We start from the raw sequence: 13,852 nt of genomic DNA, 5'->3' as shown, positions 1-13,852 counted from the left end.
CGCCTGTTAAAATGATACACTACTGCTTGTCTCATCAGTGAATCGCACCTTTTCCTCCTCATGTTAGTGGAGCTCAAACAGGTATCACAGAAGGCATTGTATCATAGTTCTTTAAATCTCTTTACAACCACTTGCAAACTGCCCATCCTGATCGTACACCCATAAAGCAGGGTGCTCTGTAACTGTAACCCCTATCTAGTGCTCCAGATCAGCATTTTTCCAACAGGCCTTTGACTAGATTTTCAGTCCCCAACAAAGTTTAGTTTGTTGTTTTTTTAACCCAACAGTGCAAATAGAAGACCGTAACCAAAAATTCATTATATTCTGAAGACAATAGCTGCACCTGGTCTAGCCACATTGGGCAAAGAGCATGCCACTGTCCTACTTCACACCCAAAAGGGTTCTCCATTTAGTCATCATGATCACAGTGCAAGGCCCCAGCCATCCACAGAGGTTTAAGACTGGGGTAACTTACTGGGCAATTTTCATCGCACCTTCAAGAAGTCCTACCAGAAGCCATCCTGGCAAGGCAAAATCATGGCTCTCCTTCATTCTCAGAAAGCCTGGATGTCCCTCATCCTTTCCGTCTTCTTCTACAATTCTGTATAGTATTTCAAGTTCTTCCTTCAGGCAAAAGCAGTTTTGGCAACTGACTGGTAGTCTGCAAGTAACAGACATGGCAACAGGTAGCATGAATTAACACCAAGTCCGAGATACGGTGCGAAAAGCAACCCCATTTTAGCTATTACGGACTCATTCAACCATACCCGTTTGTCACCTCCCCTCTGTCAGAGGTCCCCGTCTCATCAGCAAAGCTGGGAGAACAGCGTTCAAGCAACCCTCAGCCTCTTCAGCTCAAAGCTCAGCAGCCTCCTTCCTGGTGCTGACCTCAACTGTTGTGAGAGCAGAAAACGTTCCGTGCCATTGCAACCCATGACCAAACCCAATACATTTCAGCTCGCATACTCCACAAATAACAACAACAGTAACCCACAGCTATGCCATGGCTGGAATTTCATCAGAGGAAATTCAGTTTCAAGCAAAAATAAAGCACTAAAGTTGTTCCAGAACAGAGTAAAAAGCAATGACAAAATTCTACAGTCCCAACACAGTACAGCAAAACACAAGATCAAAAATAAAACTTAATTGCAAATAAACACCCCCACAGCAGCCTTCTAAATTGCACATCTTAATCACTGAGAGAGACAGCTGTTCTAAGTCAGGCTGGGGTGACAGCAGGGAAAGCTCTATTTTAAAGCCATATCTTCCTCCTAATAAAAATGCTCATTCTAACACCAAAACTTCAATGCAGAGAATTTTATGGATTAGCATCCCTAAAAGAAACTCTATATTTCTTCCCGTGTACAAGAAAGCAACCACCACTCTTATTCTCAATTTAGAAAAAAGGCAGATAATTTCAGTTTATCTCACTATTATTTTTCAAAGCCAGCAGGATATGCCTAATGGAGAACAGCAATAGTCAGCAGTCAAGAATGCAAAAATGTTGACCAAATAACTGCTTATCTCCAGAGCAAACAACACATTCGCAGCACCAAGGCAAACTTGCCAACACTTTTGTCTTTTGTAAAGACCTGAGGGGGGGAAGTGTTGGTCAGCTGAGGCCTTTTTCCTTGATGACAAGATGTTTTGACGAGTTCCCTTACCTGCTATGCAGAGGCCTCCTGGCTACCCTACATGTAGCCTAGAACCGAGCCTGCCTCACAGAGGAGCCAGGCCGCTCACAAAATCAGTCCTTTTCTACACGATGCAGGATGCAATTGTAACCATTATGAAGTGCTGGCTGTATAAATAACCACTTATAATCAGACATTAATGTGATGTAACTTAAAAAAAAAATAAAAATCTGGTCAACTCTCAATTTGTGAATAGGTTATATCAGAAGTCATTAACGATTATGTTTTTTCCTACACAGGTCTATAGTACATATGCATTCTCATTCAAATGGTGAATATTATTAAGACTAGAAGTGCCGGACAGCAACAAAGAAACCCCAAATTGGGATGTTTTTCAAAACACTGTTTTTCAGAGTGCAACACGCAGCAATGGTTTCACTGCCACCTGGCTGCACTTCAAAACGTGACACAGCCAGGAGACACTCGCATAACACGCTGATCTTTCAAAAAAATGTCATTAGGAGAGGGTTTGGGACAAAATTTAGAGGAGCAAAGAAAACTCCTACAGCCCGCAGCGATGTGCGGAGAGAAAAATACATCCATCCACGCGGTGAAGCACAAGTTGCGCAGCCCCAAAGGCGGCAGGTTCCAACGTGAGCGTACGGGGGGACTACGCTTGGCTTCAGGAGGAGGAGGAGGAGGAGGACTGGTACCGTGGTTCCTGCAGGGGGCAGCGGCGTGGCCGAGCCCCGCCCGCCGTGCAGCCGCCATCGCCTTCCCCCGCAACGCTGCGCCCCCCGCGGGGTCCGCCCGCCCCTCGGCGGCGCCTCCGCCGCCGCGCCCCGGGGCCCGGGGCTGCTCCGTGCCGCATGGCAGGTAGGGCCCGGGCCGGGCTGGAGCCAGCCGGGGGTGTCCCTGTCCCCCAGCCCGCCACCCGTCCCCTAGCCCGCCGCCCCTCGGCCAGCAGCGGGGAGCGCCGGGCGCCCTGAGGCGTTGCACCGCCCCCATGGCGGCCCGTTTCGTGCGGCTCCAGCCGCTCCGTAAGGGGAGGGTGGAGGGGAAGGGAGGGGGCGGCCCCCCCCTCAGCGGCGGGGGGAGGCGGGGTTCCCGCCTCGCGTTTTCGCGCGTTTTTTGCCCCTCCTCACGACCAGCTCTGTGTCGTCCCCCGCAGCCATGCCCTGCTCCCAACCGTCCCCCAGCAAGAGGCACATGAGCTCGGCGCCCGGGGAGCCCTCCGCGAGGCTCCGCTTCACCAAGCTCTCCGAGAACGCTTTCGCTCCCTCCAGGGGCTCCGCTCGAGCCGCGGGCTACGACTTGTACAGGTGAGGTTCCTCCCCCGGGGCCTGTCAGGGAGCGGCGAGCAGCCACCCTGCGCCTCAGCTCCCTTGTGCTCGTCCCTCTCCGCCTCGTGGGGCCGGCAGGTGCCTCGGCTCCCTTGTGCCCGTCCCTCTCCCCGCATTTCCAGAGCTCCAGCCATGCCGCAGCCCCCAGGCCGTCAGGCAGCAGCGCTGTCAGGCTTGGCACGGCAGCATGAGCTCCTGCTGGCACCAGCACTGGGTGCTTTCCTGTGAAATAATAAAAAAAAGTCAGCACTCATGGGTTTGGTCTGCCAGAGCTTATTGCTTTGCCGCTCTCCTCTTGGCCGTTGGGTGCTGCGGCCAAAAGAAGTTGCGGCAGTTTGATAGTGCGCCCAGCAGGAGCCCTGGTCATGGCTGCCCAGGGCTAGGTTTGCTTCAACTGGTAAGTGTTGTTGAAAGGCATGCATTATGTCTAGGAATATCTGCACGTGGTTGTTTGCATTGTTCAGTGATCAGATACAATCACTAGCTATGGCTGCACTTTACTCTGCCTTCTTCTAATTTCCTTTTGTAGTATCACTTGAATATCCATCCTGTATTTTTTTTCCCCTTAACCATCTGACTTCCTCTCTGAGGTTTTACGCGTCTCTGTGCTCTACCACGCTCAGCGCTTTATATTGTATTCAATTTTTCCAGGTTTGTTTTTGTCTTGTTCCAGTGGTGTACTGTACACCTGGAAAAAGACAGCTTCACAGAAAACTTTTTGATGCTTCCATGTGTTTAAAAATAAGTTCTTCCTCAATGGCATGATTTGCTGGCCTAAAACAGTAGAACAGTCTCCCTGCATGGTACTGTCACCACCCCCTTTCCTTAAGCCTCCAGTTGTCTGGTTTGAGAAAGAGCTTAAAATCTCTCTAGTTCTGAGTTAAATTCAGTAGAATTGTGCAAATTTTAAACTTCTGACCTGCTCAGAAAAAAAGTTGCCTAAAATTTAACATAATTTATTATTTTGCAGTAGATTTTTAGGTTATAGCTAGCTCACCTGCTGTAGAAAGCTTAATCAGAAGAGAAACTCCTTAAAGTTTCTGCTTTGGCACACAAAATTGCACATCCTCATTGCCTGGTTAATTTCAAGTTAATTTATATGTTTTGTCTCTCCCTTACCAGTTAAAAACAGTTAAGAAACAATCTCACAATTATGCTGTTCAAATGATGCTACTGAAAGCTAGCACTGTGAAAATGGGAGCATCTTGTATTTTATACGAATATTGTCAATCTGTAACTGTTTCTTGTATAAATTCCATGGTAGGTCATGTTCTCTCATGTCCCAGTAGGAGTAATTCTGGGTAATTTTGTACCTTAAAATACAGAGACGTCTTTTTTCAATATTCTATATAAACTAGCGTTTCTTTCCGTAATGTAGTGCCTACGACTGTGTGATACCACCTATGGAAAAGGCTGTAGTGAAAACAGACATTCAAATTGCCCTTCCTTCTGGTTGCTATGGCCGAGTAGGTAAGTAAGCAGGCTATAAAAAAACTTCAAAGTCACTGCAGAACAGGTTTGATATGATCTTTACATTTATATTCTTGTTTTCATGTATTTTATGTGCGCAGAATAAATCTCACATCTATGTGGTTTATTAAGCCTAATAGGAGACATTTGTGAAAAACATTTGAAGTTTGCTAGTAAAAATGTTCATAACCTGCATACAACTTCATAGGCTATGCAATAGTTAATTATTTCTCTGCAGTTTCAGAATTCAAATGACAAAGACCAATAAATAATGGATAAATGGAAAATGCACCCTTGACTATTTAAAAATTAACTCTGAAATAGGAGAGTATGGTAGAATTTTACTACTTCTAGTGACAAAATAATTGAGAGAATGTATACAAGCTATTATGTTTTGTTCATTCTTTTTCTGAATTACATATAAATCCTTAAGTAAAAACAAACAAACAGCTACCTCAGTGGAAGAACATGCTCAGAGTTTGCTGTTTCCTTTCATCTAAAAGGAGAGTGCACATGCATTTATTTTAATCCAAACAAAGAATTCTGGAGAGAGTAACTTTTAGCACCTCATTAAAGTAGGCCAAGATATATATTAAAAAAACAACTGCACATCATTTAATGTTTGTAATGTTCTTAGTAAATTGCTTGTCAGATACTGTTTTCCATCATAACTAAAATGGATTGACCTAATAATCTTCTGAGATTATTCCAGAACAGTGGTAACAGCCAAAAATAAACCAACACTAGATAGTCATTGTCTGCTCCAGCATTCTTTGGAGAAACTTGCTCTGCAGTTGGTGGTCTAAACAAGGATATACTTGCATCATTTAAAGTTTTCAATCTTAATGTAGCTTGTAGCAGCTGCTTTTTTTTTTTTAATATATACAATAACATTTACAGTAGTTCCTGTAAAATCACATTTATTTTAGAAAGACTGTGGAAACAGTTCTTGCTGACACAACTTCATGCAAACACGCTAACCTATAAATATTTTATATGAGTTTAAAAACAAAATAAATACACTTAAAATTCTTGTTTTCTAGCACCGCGTTCTGGCTTAGCTGCAAAGCACTTCATAGATGTTGGTGGTAAGATTTTTGTTATTTTTACTATAACTTCGTAAATCTTGATTGTTAGAAGTGCCTTAATTTCACATTGTAATATGTGTAAATAAATAATGCTGGCTTCATTAGTTGTCTGGCAAAAGGAGATAATTGGGTAATACCCTCAAAGACCAGTAAATCACAATTACTTCAAAACTTTATGGCTTATTACTGATTTTCCTATAATAACCACATAACATTCGTGTAAGCAGTGCATGGCATAGAAGTTATTTTGGGATTTAGACTTTAAAATGATTTTTTACAGTATGCTTTCTTCATTTTCATGAAATACCTGTGTGTGATTCTTTTCAGCATAGTGTAAGATCTGAGTGAATTAAATTAAAGCATACAGATTTCCTTTTATGCAGAAGACAGTGATTGTACACAAATAAAATGATAAAAACCACTGGAATACACCATTACTGTGGGCAGTTCTTCACTTGCAGAAAATTGTTCATTAGGTTACAAAGAACTTTAATTTACTCTTAGTGATCAAAATGCAACAAATATAAAGCAAATAAAATTTAAACTAACTTTGTACGTTTATTGACTTAAAATCTGAAAATCTTTTCAAACAAGTAAAGCAAATCCCACTTTCTACAGGTCTTTACTTTTTTTATCAGTTTTAGCAACAGATGTGTTTTAAACAGGTTGTCTTTTAATATACTTTGAACTTTTCCTTAATCTTAATTAGAAATTCACGGATCTCTAAAAACAATTATTATAGGCGTATATACATAAAAACAGAAACCTTTATGAAAGTCTCATCATCCTTTTGCCATATCCCTATAACTGCAGCATGACATAAATGATGTCAAAAGTCTTGCAGTGGGGTTGATCAGGTCACAGGCAATTCTGTTAATACTGTATTATAAAATGACATCTACATCACACAGTTCTCACTGCTGCGATTGTTCTGGAGTTAGACTGCGCTCAGCTGCAACCTCAGCAATTTAACTACCTCTAAATGTATCTTAAATTGTTCTAACAGTACAAGAATACAGTTCAGAATTAAATAATACATTTTCTGCCTCATAAAAACCCTGTGCAGTAACTCCTCTTTGCAATTTATTTCAGGTTTTGCTGGGTAACATGAAAAGGAGAGCACTAAGATGGGAATCAAAGAGTCTCTATACACCTGTGACTCTCTATATAGTGTACATGGTCTACTACTGTGTGATTCTTAAAAGTGACACAAACGCTTCTTCATTTATGAAAAAATATATACTAACACTTTTTGATCTGAAAGTTAAACTAGGAGGTACTCGAAGGAAATAAAAAGTGCTTAACAGGATGACCTATGTTCAGTTTTTCAAAAAACAAGAGTTTAAAAAACGCAAGTAAAATGATTACTAACAGTTAGTAGAGGACCTTTTATGAAGAAAAAAACAAACAACAATTGCTATATCATTTTAATTTGTCCTGCCTAGGTATGTTTCTAACAATGAAAGCCATTACCCATTTAAGTAAAAATACATTGTAAGAAGTCCTGCAAGTCAAGGAGGAAAAATTGGGATCATGCAAGAACATGTTCAGAATTCACATCTGCTAGGTGTGGATGCTTTCCCAAAAAATGGTGTGCCAAATTTCTGACAGAGTAAGACAGTATGCCAGACTGCCAATTCTAATGCACAGTTTTTCCAAAAATGATTTAGACGATTTCCACCCAATACACATAATTTAGAAGAGAGTCTGAGTGCTCAGCAGTGTGTATAATTATTGCAGCTTGGTGTTGTGGAATAACAGAATGCCAAGGCAAAAAACTTAACTTTTTTTTTCCAGTATGCCCAGTACATACAGTTTGTTTCTGACCCCATGCAGAAGGAGGACTGTCAGGTCCTCCTGGATTACACCTTCTTGTATCTTCCAAGGATCATATATTTTCTGATAGAAATACTGTAGTTTGAACTCAGTCCAGGTGGTAGTTAAGCTCAGACTATGTGAATGGAGGTATAATACATTTAAAGAGAAAAGGATTGGAAGGCAATTAATTTTACAGAAACTTTACACAAAATGGAATTATTTCATGGAATTTGAAGTTATTGTGGCTTTGAAAGTATTTCAGTCATTCAGCGCAGCATTAGACAGGGGGTTTGGCCACAAAATATATTTTAAAATTATTTCTTAATACATACCTTCAACTCTGATTGCAAGTTTTGTTTGTATTATGTATGCTTTTGAGGAAAAAAAAATGTCCTTACTCTGCATCTGCTGGAAAGCTTTCATCCTTAGAAGTGTGTGGGAAACGCAATTCTCACCTACTAGAAAATAAGTCTGAAGCTCTCTGTAGATTCTTTACTTTATAGCTAAGCTTACAAAACTTAAGTGCTTTAGTGAGAGTTTTTCCTGGTCGACTGAATGCTGTAAGTAACTTATGTTTTAAATGTTGCTGACCAGTTCAGACACAGAAATCAGCGTTCCATCAGTGTTCCACATTGAATTACCAGACAGTTTTCAATTCCGAGAGAGCTCACCTGTCTTCTATTTTACACGCTATTTTATTTCTTTGGGCTGGGTCATCCTCTCCAGTGGTAAGCTTGCTGAAATGAAGAAGGAAGCCTGAATTTTAAAGTGATATTTACAAATTACAGGTTTCTCAAATGAAAGTGGCCACTGCTGAAAAGCCACTTTTAAGAGAAACTACCTAAAGTTTAAGCTTGAACAATTTTCAGAAGAATTTTACTAGGTTACTGCCAACAGTGGTTAAACACATGGCAAACTTGTAGCGACTGGTGTTAGAACACAATATATATTCATTGAAGGGCAGGATTCTCTTACAAACATACTCAACTTCATCTAGAATTACATATTTGTGGGGAGGGTATGACCCTTGGATACCCAGTCTGAAAGCTATGATGAATACAGGAAGGAGTTATGGCAGCCTGATTTCTAAAAGTAATAATGTTAAGATAGTTGTAGAAATAAAAATACTCAGTGTTATCTGTATGCTTTTAAATAATAGTTCCATATTATTACTCCAAAACTCATTGCCAGTCTCTTTAGTAGTACTCAAGTAGGTGGTCAAAAGAAATTGGTGTCTGTTCATGACAAGCTTTTCATCCATATACTTGTAAAATAAATTTTAGTGCCTATACATAAGGCTGAGATTCTGCTAATGCCATTGTTTAAAAGTCAGGGAACACATCTGACTAGGTGGATTGTAGATTAGTATATCCACTATAATCAGTATCACTCCTTTCAAAAAAAAATGGTTTGAAGTTTAAGAAGAGATAGAATACTAATATGCAGTTAAGCTCCAGACACTCCAACACAAGCTAAGTTTTAGATACTGTTCTTTTTCCCCTCCAGAAAATAGTAGGAATGACAGGTAGACCAAGAAGCATCGTTAGCAGTTAAGCACTAACAAATGCATCAAGTGTGATTTTTGTCATTATGTAGAAATAAACTTGCTTTCTGTCAGATACAGAGGTAGACAAGTTAAATTAAAATGCCTTTAAGTTCCACCAATTGTTCTACAGATTTTCTTTAGATAATTCCAGCAGAAATGTGACAGGATTTTCTTGCCTGTATAAATTTAAGGATATTACTTTAGTTGATACATTCTATACCCACAAAAGCATAATATCTATTTAAATAGAATTAAACTTTAATAATCACTTTAGAGTATTGTGTTACATCAGAGCAGAATACTATAACACAAATAAAACTAGCCCTTGATATGTTAAACTAGCAAATTCCATTATCAGTCTCTAATTACATTATCTGTCCCAGCATATAGTCTAGAAAAATGTTTTCTTAGCTGCACAGAAATGCTTGAGAATGGTTTGTCAAATTAAGGATGTATCCAAAGAGCTAATGATCTTTTAATGGGCATTTATGAGCATATGTACACAATTTTATCTGCCAAATATAAACCCTGACTTTCAGCTCTTCAGCTGATTGATGCATGTCAACAAAAGCACCAAATTAATGGGCAACTGACTGCAGAACTTGAGTGATGCTTAAAACAGTTTGGACTGATATTAACAATTGGTTGAATCTCCCTTTGTCATGCATATATGTAGTATGTATAAATTATATGTGTAGCACTCCTGCTAACACTTTGTGTCACCCCTTGCTTAGGGATTATGTGAGGATTATAGATTATTTTGTGTTTTAAAAGGAGGAAGGTAGACTACATTTCTAGAAGTGAGAAGCAGCTTTCACGGTATTTTATAGTTCATTCTCTTCTGCTTATACACTGACACAGGCTCGCAGGGTTTGGTTTTTAAAGGTTTTAAATAGTTTTTTAAAGGTTTTAAATATTGAATTGTAATATTGAACTGTGGTAGAAATTGTGCAAGAAACCTCTTAGATGTGATGACCAATGTAAGTGACGCATTGTGATGCTCAATTTAGCTGATGACTTTCAGAAAGTTGGTCTAACCTAAAACAAACAAACAGTACAGGACTTGTACCTGTAGCTTCAGTACATCAAGCTCTTTGAATCAACCAAACCAAACGCTATATTCAGGATTTTTTTTTAACTTCGATTCTGGAAAACGTTCATACATAGCAACCCCTAAAATTTGTTGACTCTTACTTCTGACAGTATTCTGTAGGTAGGATCCCTTTGAACAATTGCACACAAATACCAGTGAGCTAACATGAGAACTGCATGTTTTGCTGATTTTCCAGAACTCGGGGATACTCCTGATCTTACTAGCAGCTTAATTAGGCTACTCTTCAGAAATGTGGTTGGATTAACCCATAACATTACATGGGAAATAGAGCTCTATAGATACCTTTCCACACCAGAACAAGTGCAGAGATCACACAGTAACATTATGTACAGTACATACGGCAGTGCTTTCACGCAGCTGAAGAAACAGAGAAAAAACCTTCATTTTCTATTCTTACTTATATATGTTGTGCTTCAGCAATAAAAATTCAAAGTAAAGTATAGTCATACTACAATTTATTTTGACATCTATGATCTACGGGTAGTATTTTGCATGTACAATTCCTTGAATGCCTGGGAAGGACATTCATTTTAGTATTTCTGCAAGCAGACTTCAGAATACATACTTTGGTCCACAGGGAAATCTAATTTCCATTTTTTCTATTAGAAACATACTTCCTGTATCTGAGAGGGGAAAAGAGAACCTGAATGGTAATTTATATATATAGATAAATAATCTCCTGAACTACCTTTCTAAAGATTATCGAATATAGAGTTAATAGTTTATATATAATAGAAAGCTTTTTATACAGTATTTACGCTTGAATGTAGCTGGGTATTCCTCCCGTGGATGCTCCCATTGCTTCTGAAATGAGGGAATCAGCCCTGGTATGCACCTTACAGAAGTCCTACTCTCAGCCTTTCACAGCAGAACAAGAACTCAGTTCTTCCCAGCCTTTGTGCTTTGCTATGTGCTTTTAATCCATGAGGAAACCATCAGTTCCTTAAAGCTTTAGTTCTTTTAGCTTGCCTGAGATAAGGGACTGGAATCCATATAAATCCATAGTTCCTAAATAAAGTGTTAGAGTTAAGAAAACAAATTTGTGCTTGATACTCTAGGAGCTGTAGTTAGCAGAATAAATGGAGGCTGAAATTGGTACAGCTGTCTTGATTTCAGATAGGGTATTACAACTAAAATTAGTAGTACAATGGCAAAACACTTCTTAATACATGACAGTGCTTTTCAGTTCTTTTTGTAAGATTAACTAGCAGTTTTAGATGTGTCAGTGTTTTCATATATATTGTTTAATTGCACGAGTAGTTTAAAGGATGTCAGTATGAGATACGGCATTCACCTAACTAATCTGAACTAGCATTATTTAAAATACTGACAACATTTATTAACCGAGTATCTTTCTTAATTCTTTGTCAGCTGGTGTTATTGATGAAGATTACAGGGGAAACATTGGTGTGGTACTCTTCAACTTTGGCAAGGAGACTTTTGAAGGTAAGTGTTGAGCTAGACAAAGCCTGTTTTCAGCCATCTGATGGGAAATGAGAAACTAATTTTGTTTAAAAGTCTACGCAGAGATAAAGTTATCTGAGAACATTTTTACAGTTTACAAAAACATGTAAACTTAATGTCCTGTTAAGGAAACCTGAAAAGTTTCTACTATTAAATTAGGTGACATGCAGAAAAGAACAACTTAGCTAACCTTTAGATTCATGAGCTTTACTGAAGTACAACTTTGTAATTTGGTTTATTTCTTGCTCAGCAAAAAAGATTTGAGATAAAAAGTCTGGGATTCTGGGAAATATGAATAATAAAGATAGAATTTTCCCTTAATCATGCTCTCCTTTTGTAAATGCATTTTTAAGCCTCAGGACCCAGTTAAGATACTGCTAGTGATTTGGGCTGTGAAGTGGCAGAAAAGGCTACAAACTTCTTACAAAAGTTCTCTGAATCAAAAATTGGTATTAACCAGAGTTTTTGTTTTCCTTTTATCAGTTCGGGTTGTTTTTTTTTGCCCCAGGGAAATTAATTCCTGTATCTAGTTCACAAGGGAGCTACATCATGGAACTGTCTCACAGCATCTGCAGTATTTATGCATAATAACACTTAAGATGCCACGGTGTCGCAGCAGGAATGAGCGGAGATCTCTTGAGCTAGTATTGCTGTTGAAACTTAATTTATGAGGCCTAAGCACAAGTTTATCACATCCTGTATATTTTTGGGACTATTAATGTTTGCTTAACTAAGCTTCGGATAAGTATTTACACTTAAATACGTTCTCATACTCTTAGAAAGGGATTGTCTAAGCTATGTATTGGTTGTTTGCTTTTTTAAAAAAGGAAATTATAATTTGTTGCAGTTAAGAAAGGGGATAGGATTGCCCAGCTCATCTGCGAACGCATTTTCTATCCTGAGCTAGAAGAAGTTCAAGTAAGTTAACAAAAGGAAATATTTCTATCTTCAAGAATCAGTAGTTTAAGATAGTTATATATAAGCTGAGATTTATGGTTTAAATAAATACTTTGTGTTAAAACTACTTTCAGTGTTAGGCAGCAACGCTACCATGCTGTTTTGAATAAAAATCTTTACGCTTTGCATGCATTTACCTGGAGGGTTTGTTTTTTTTTTTCTGTTTGTTTTAAGTCTTCAGAGGTAAAAGGCACATGAGAAATATTTTCATTTGGTATTTGTTTAAACTTGTACAGAAAGTATTCAAAACTATCTGTCTCTTATGTTTTATTTTAGTTTGAGTTATAGCTAGCTAGAAGCTGAGTAAATGTATCTTTCTCTACGGTAGATGATATCTGTTGTGTAAAAATTAAAGGCAAGTTAAAACACTAAAACAGCTTATCATCATTGATGTCTTTCAGGCTCTAGATGATACAGAACGTGGTGAAGGTGGCTTTGGTTCTACAGGAAAGAACTGAAAATTATTTTAATATGCTTTCTGTGTTGTTGCTTTTTTGTTACTCCTAAATTTTCATTTGAGTTAGGAGTGGAATTTAGATGTACATAAAAATAATCTCAAGTTTTATACAACATTTCTGTACTTGTTCTCCTTTTTATGTTTATAGGCAGTTAATTCAGCTGCATTATGGGGGAAATGTGCATGAATGACTTGATCGATTGGTTGATGATTTATTTTTTGTAGCTTTTTGGTCCTCAGTAATAAGTACTTGTTTGTGCTGATTATACTGCAATAAATTTAAAAATAATTTAACAATGTGATTTTATTTTTCTCATCCTTAGTTTACTTACCTAAACAGAAATGGCTGATTGTTCCCTTGCCAGTTTGCGTTAATCTTCTGAAATCCAGTTTTCATGTATCTCAGTATTTCATGCTGAGAGCTGATTTCATAAAGAATCAGTGATAATACAGCTACCGATATGACTTCCTGCTCTGACCTAAATCAGAATAAGGTGAAGATATTTACTATTGCACTTCTACCTGTCAAAAATGCATGTTTCTGCTTAAAGCTAATGTTCTGGCTTTGATCCTTAGCTAGTCCTCAAACAGTCAGTTTTTCAGCTCTCTATTAATAGAGCAGCCAATATAACGTTTGATCTAAGTAACACAGCTCATCTGGAAATTACTTAGCTATAGTAAATAAATGCTATGAAATCTGCTGCTTGTTGACAAAATCGTGAATAAGTTACTCTATGGAAGAATGATTCTGAATTACCGCAGCACTGCATAAACTGCCTTTTTTTTTTCCTTTTTCCAGTGGGCATACTTGTTGCATTTTGACCAGTTCATAAAATCCTCCTTAATATGAGTCCCAAACCTGATGGTTTCTCTAACAGGTGGGAATCTTTAATGACTTGAAAGCTTTCAGGTGAAAGAGCGTGCACGCAAGAGGAAGAACAAAAAGGAAAGTCATGAATAT

At 38.5% G+C, this 13,852-nt stretch overlaps 1 protein-coding gene and 1 long non-coding RNA gene across 3 annotated transcripts in view; one reads left to right on the top strand and one right to left on the bottom strand.

Moving 5' to 3' along the window:
- LOC121075972 overlaps positions 1-2,197 on the bottom strand; it is a 58,689-nt gene extending 56,492 nt beyond the window's left edge. Inside the window, exons 1-3 of the long non-coding RNA XR_005823276.1 lie at positions 1,665-2,197; positions 768-893; positions 495-661 (exon numbers count right to left, since the gene is read on the bottom strand). This is a non-coding gene — a long non-coding RNA (uncharacterized LOC121075972). The remainder of the gene's footprint in view (positions 1-494; positions 662-767; positions 894-1,664) is intronic.
- Positions 2,198-2,323: 126 nt separating this feature from the next.
- On the top strand, positions 2,324-13,188 carry DUT (deoxyuridine triphosphatase). Of its 2 annotated transcripts, none has more exons than XM_040569789.1 (7): positions 2,324-2,510; positions 2,806-2,956; positions 4,356-4,447; positions 5,491-5,535; positions 11,385-11,459; positions 12,325-12,395; positions 12,836-13,188. In XM_040569789.1, exons 1-7 carry the CDS (start codon positions 2,504-2,506, stop codon positions 12,890-12,892), a joined length of 498 nt encoding a protein of 165 aa, XP_040425723.1. In that variant the 5' UTR covers positions 2,324-2,503; the 3' UTR covers positions 12,893-13,188. The 2 variants fall into 2 exon arrangements, with proteins under 2 accessions (XP_040425723.1, XP_040425722.1); XM_040569788.1 differs by lacking the exon at positions 2,324-2,510 and adding an exon at positions 2,517-2,674.
- Positions 13,189-13,852: the final 664 nt, after the last annotated feature.

The sequence above is a fragment of the Cygnus olor genome, chromosome 11 (assembly GCF_009769625.2).
Source record: "Cygnus olor isolate bCygOlo1 chromosome 11, bCygOlo1.pri.v2, whole genome shotgun sequence".
Taxonomy (NCBI): domain Eukaryota; kingdom Metazoa; phylum Chordata; class Aves; order Anseriformes; family Anatidae; genus Cygnus; species Cygnus olor.
Note: the sequence above shows the minus strand (reverse complement) of the source record. Positions and strands in the feature narration are given on the sequence as shown.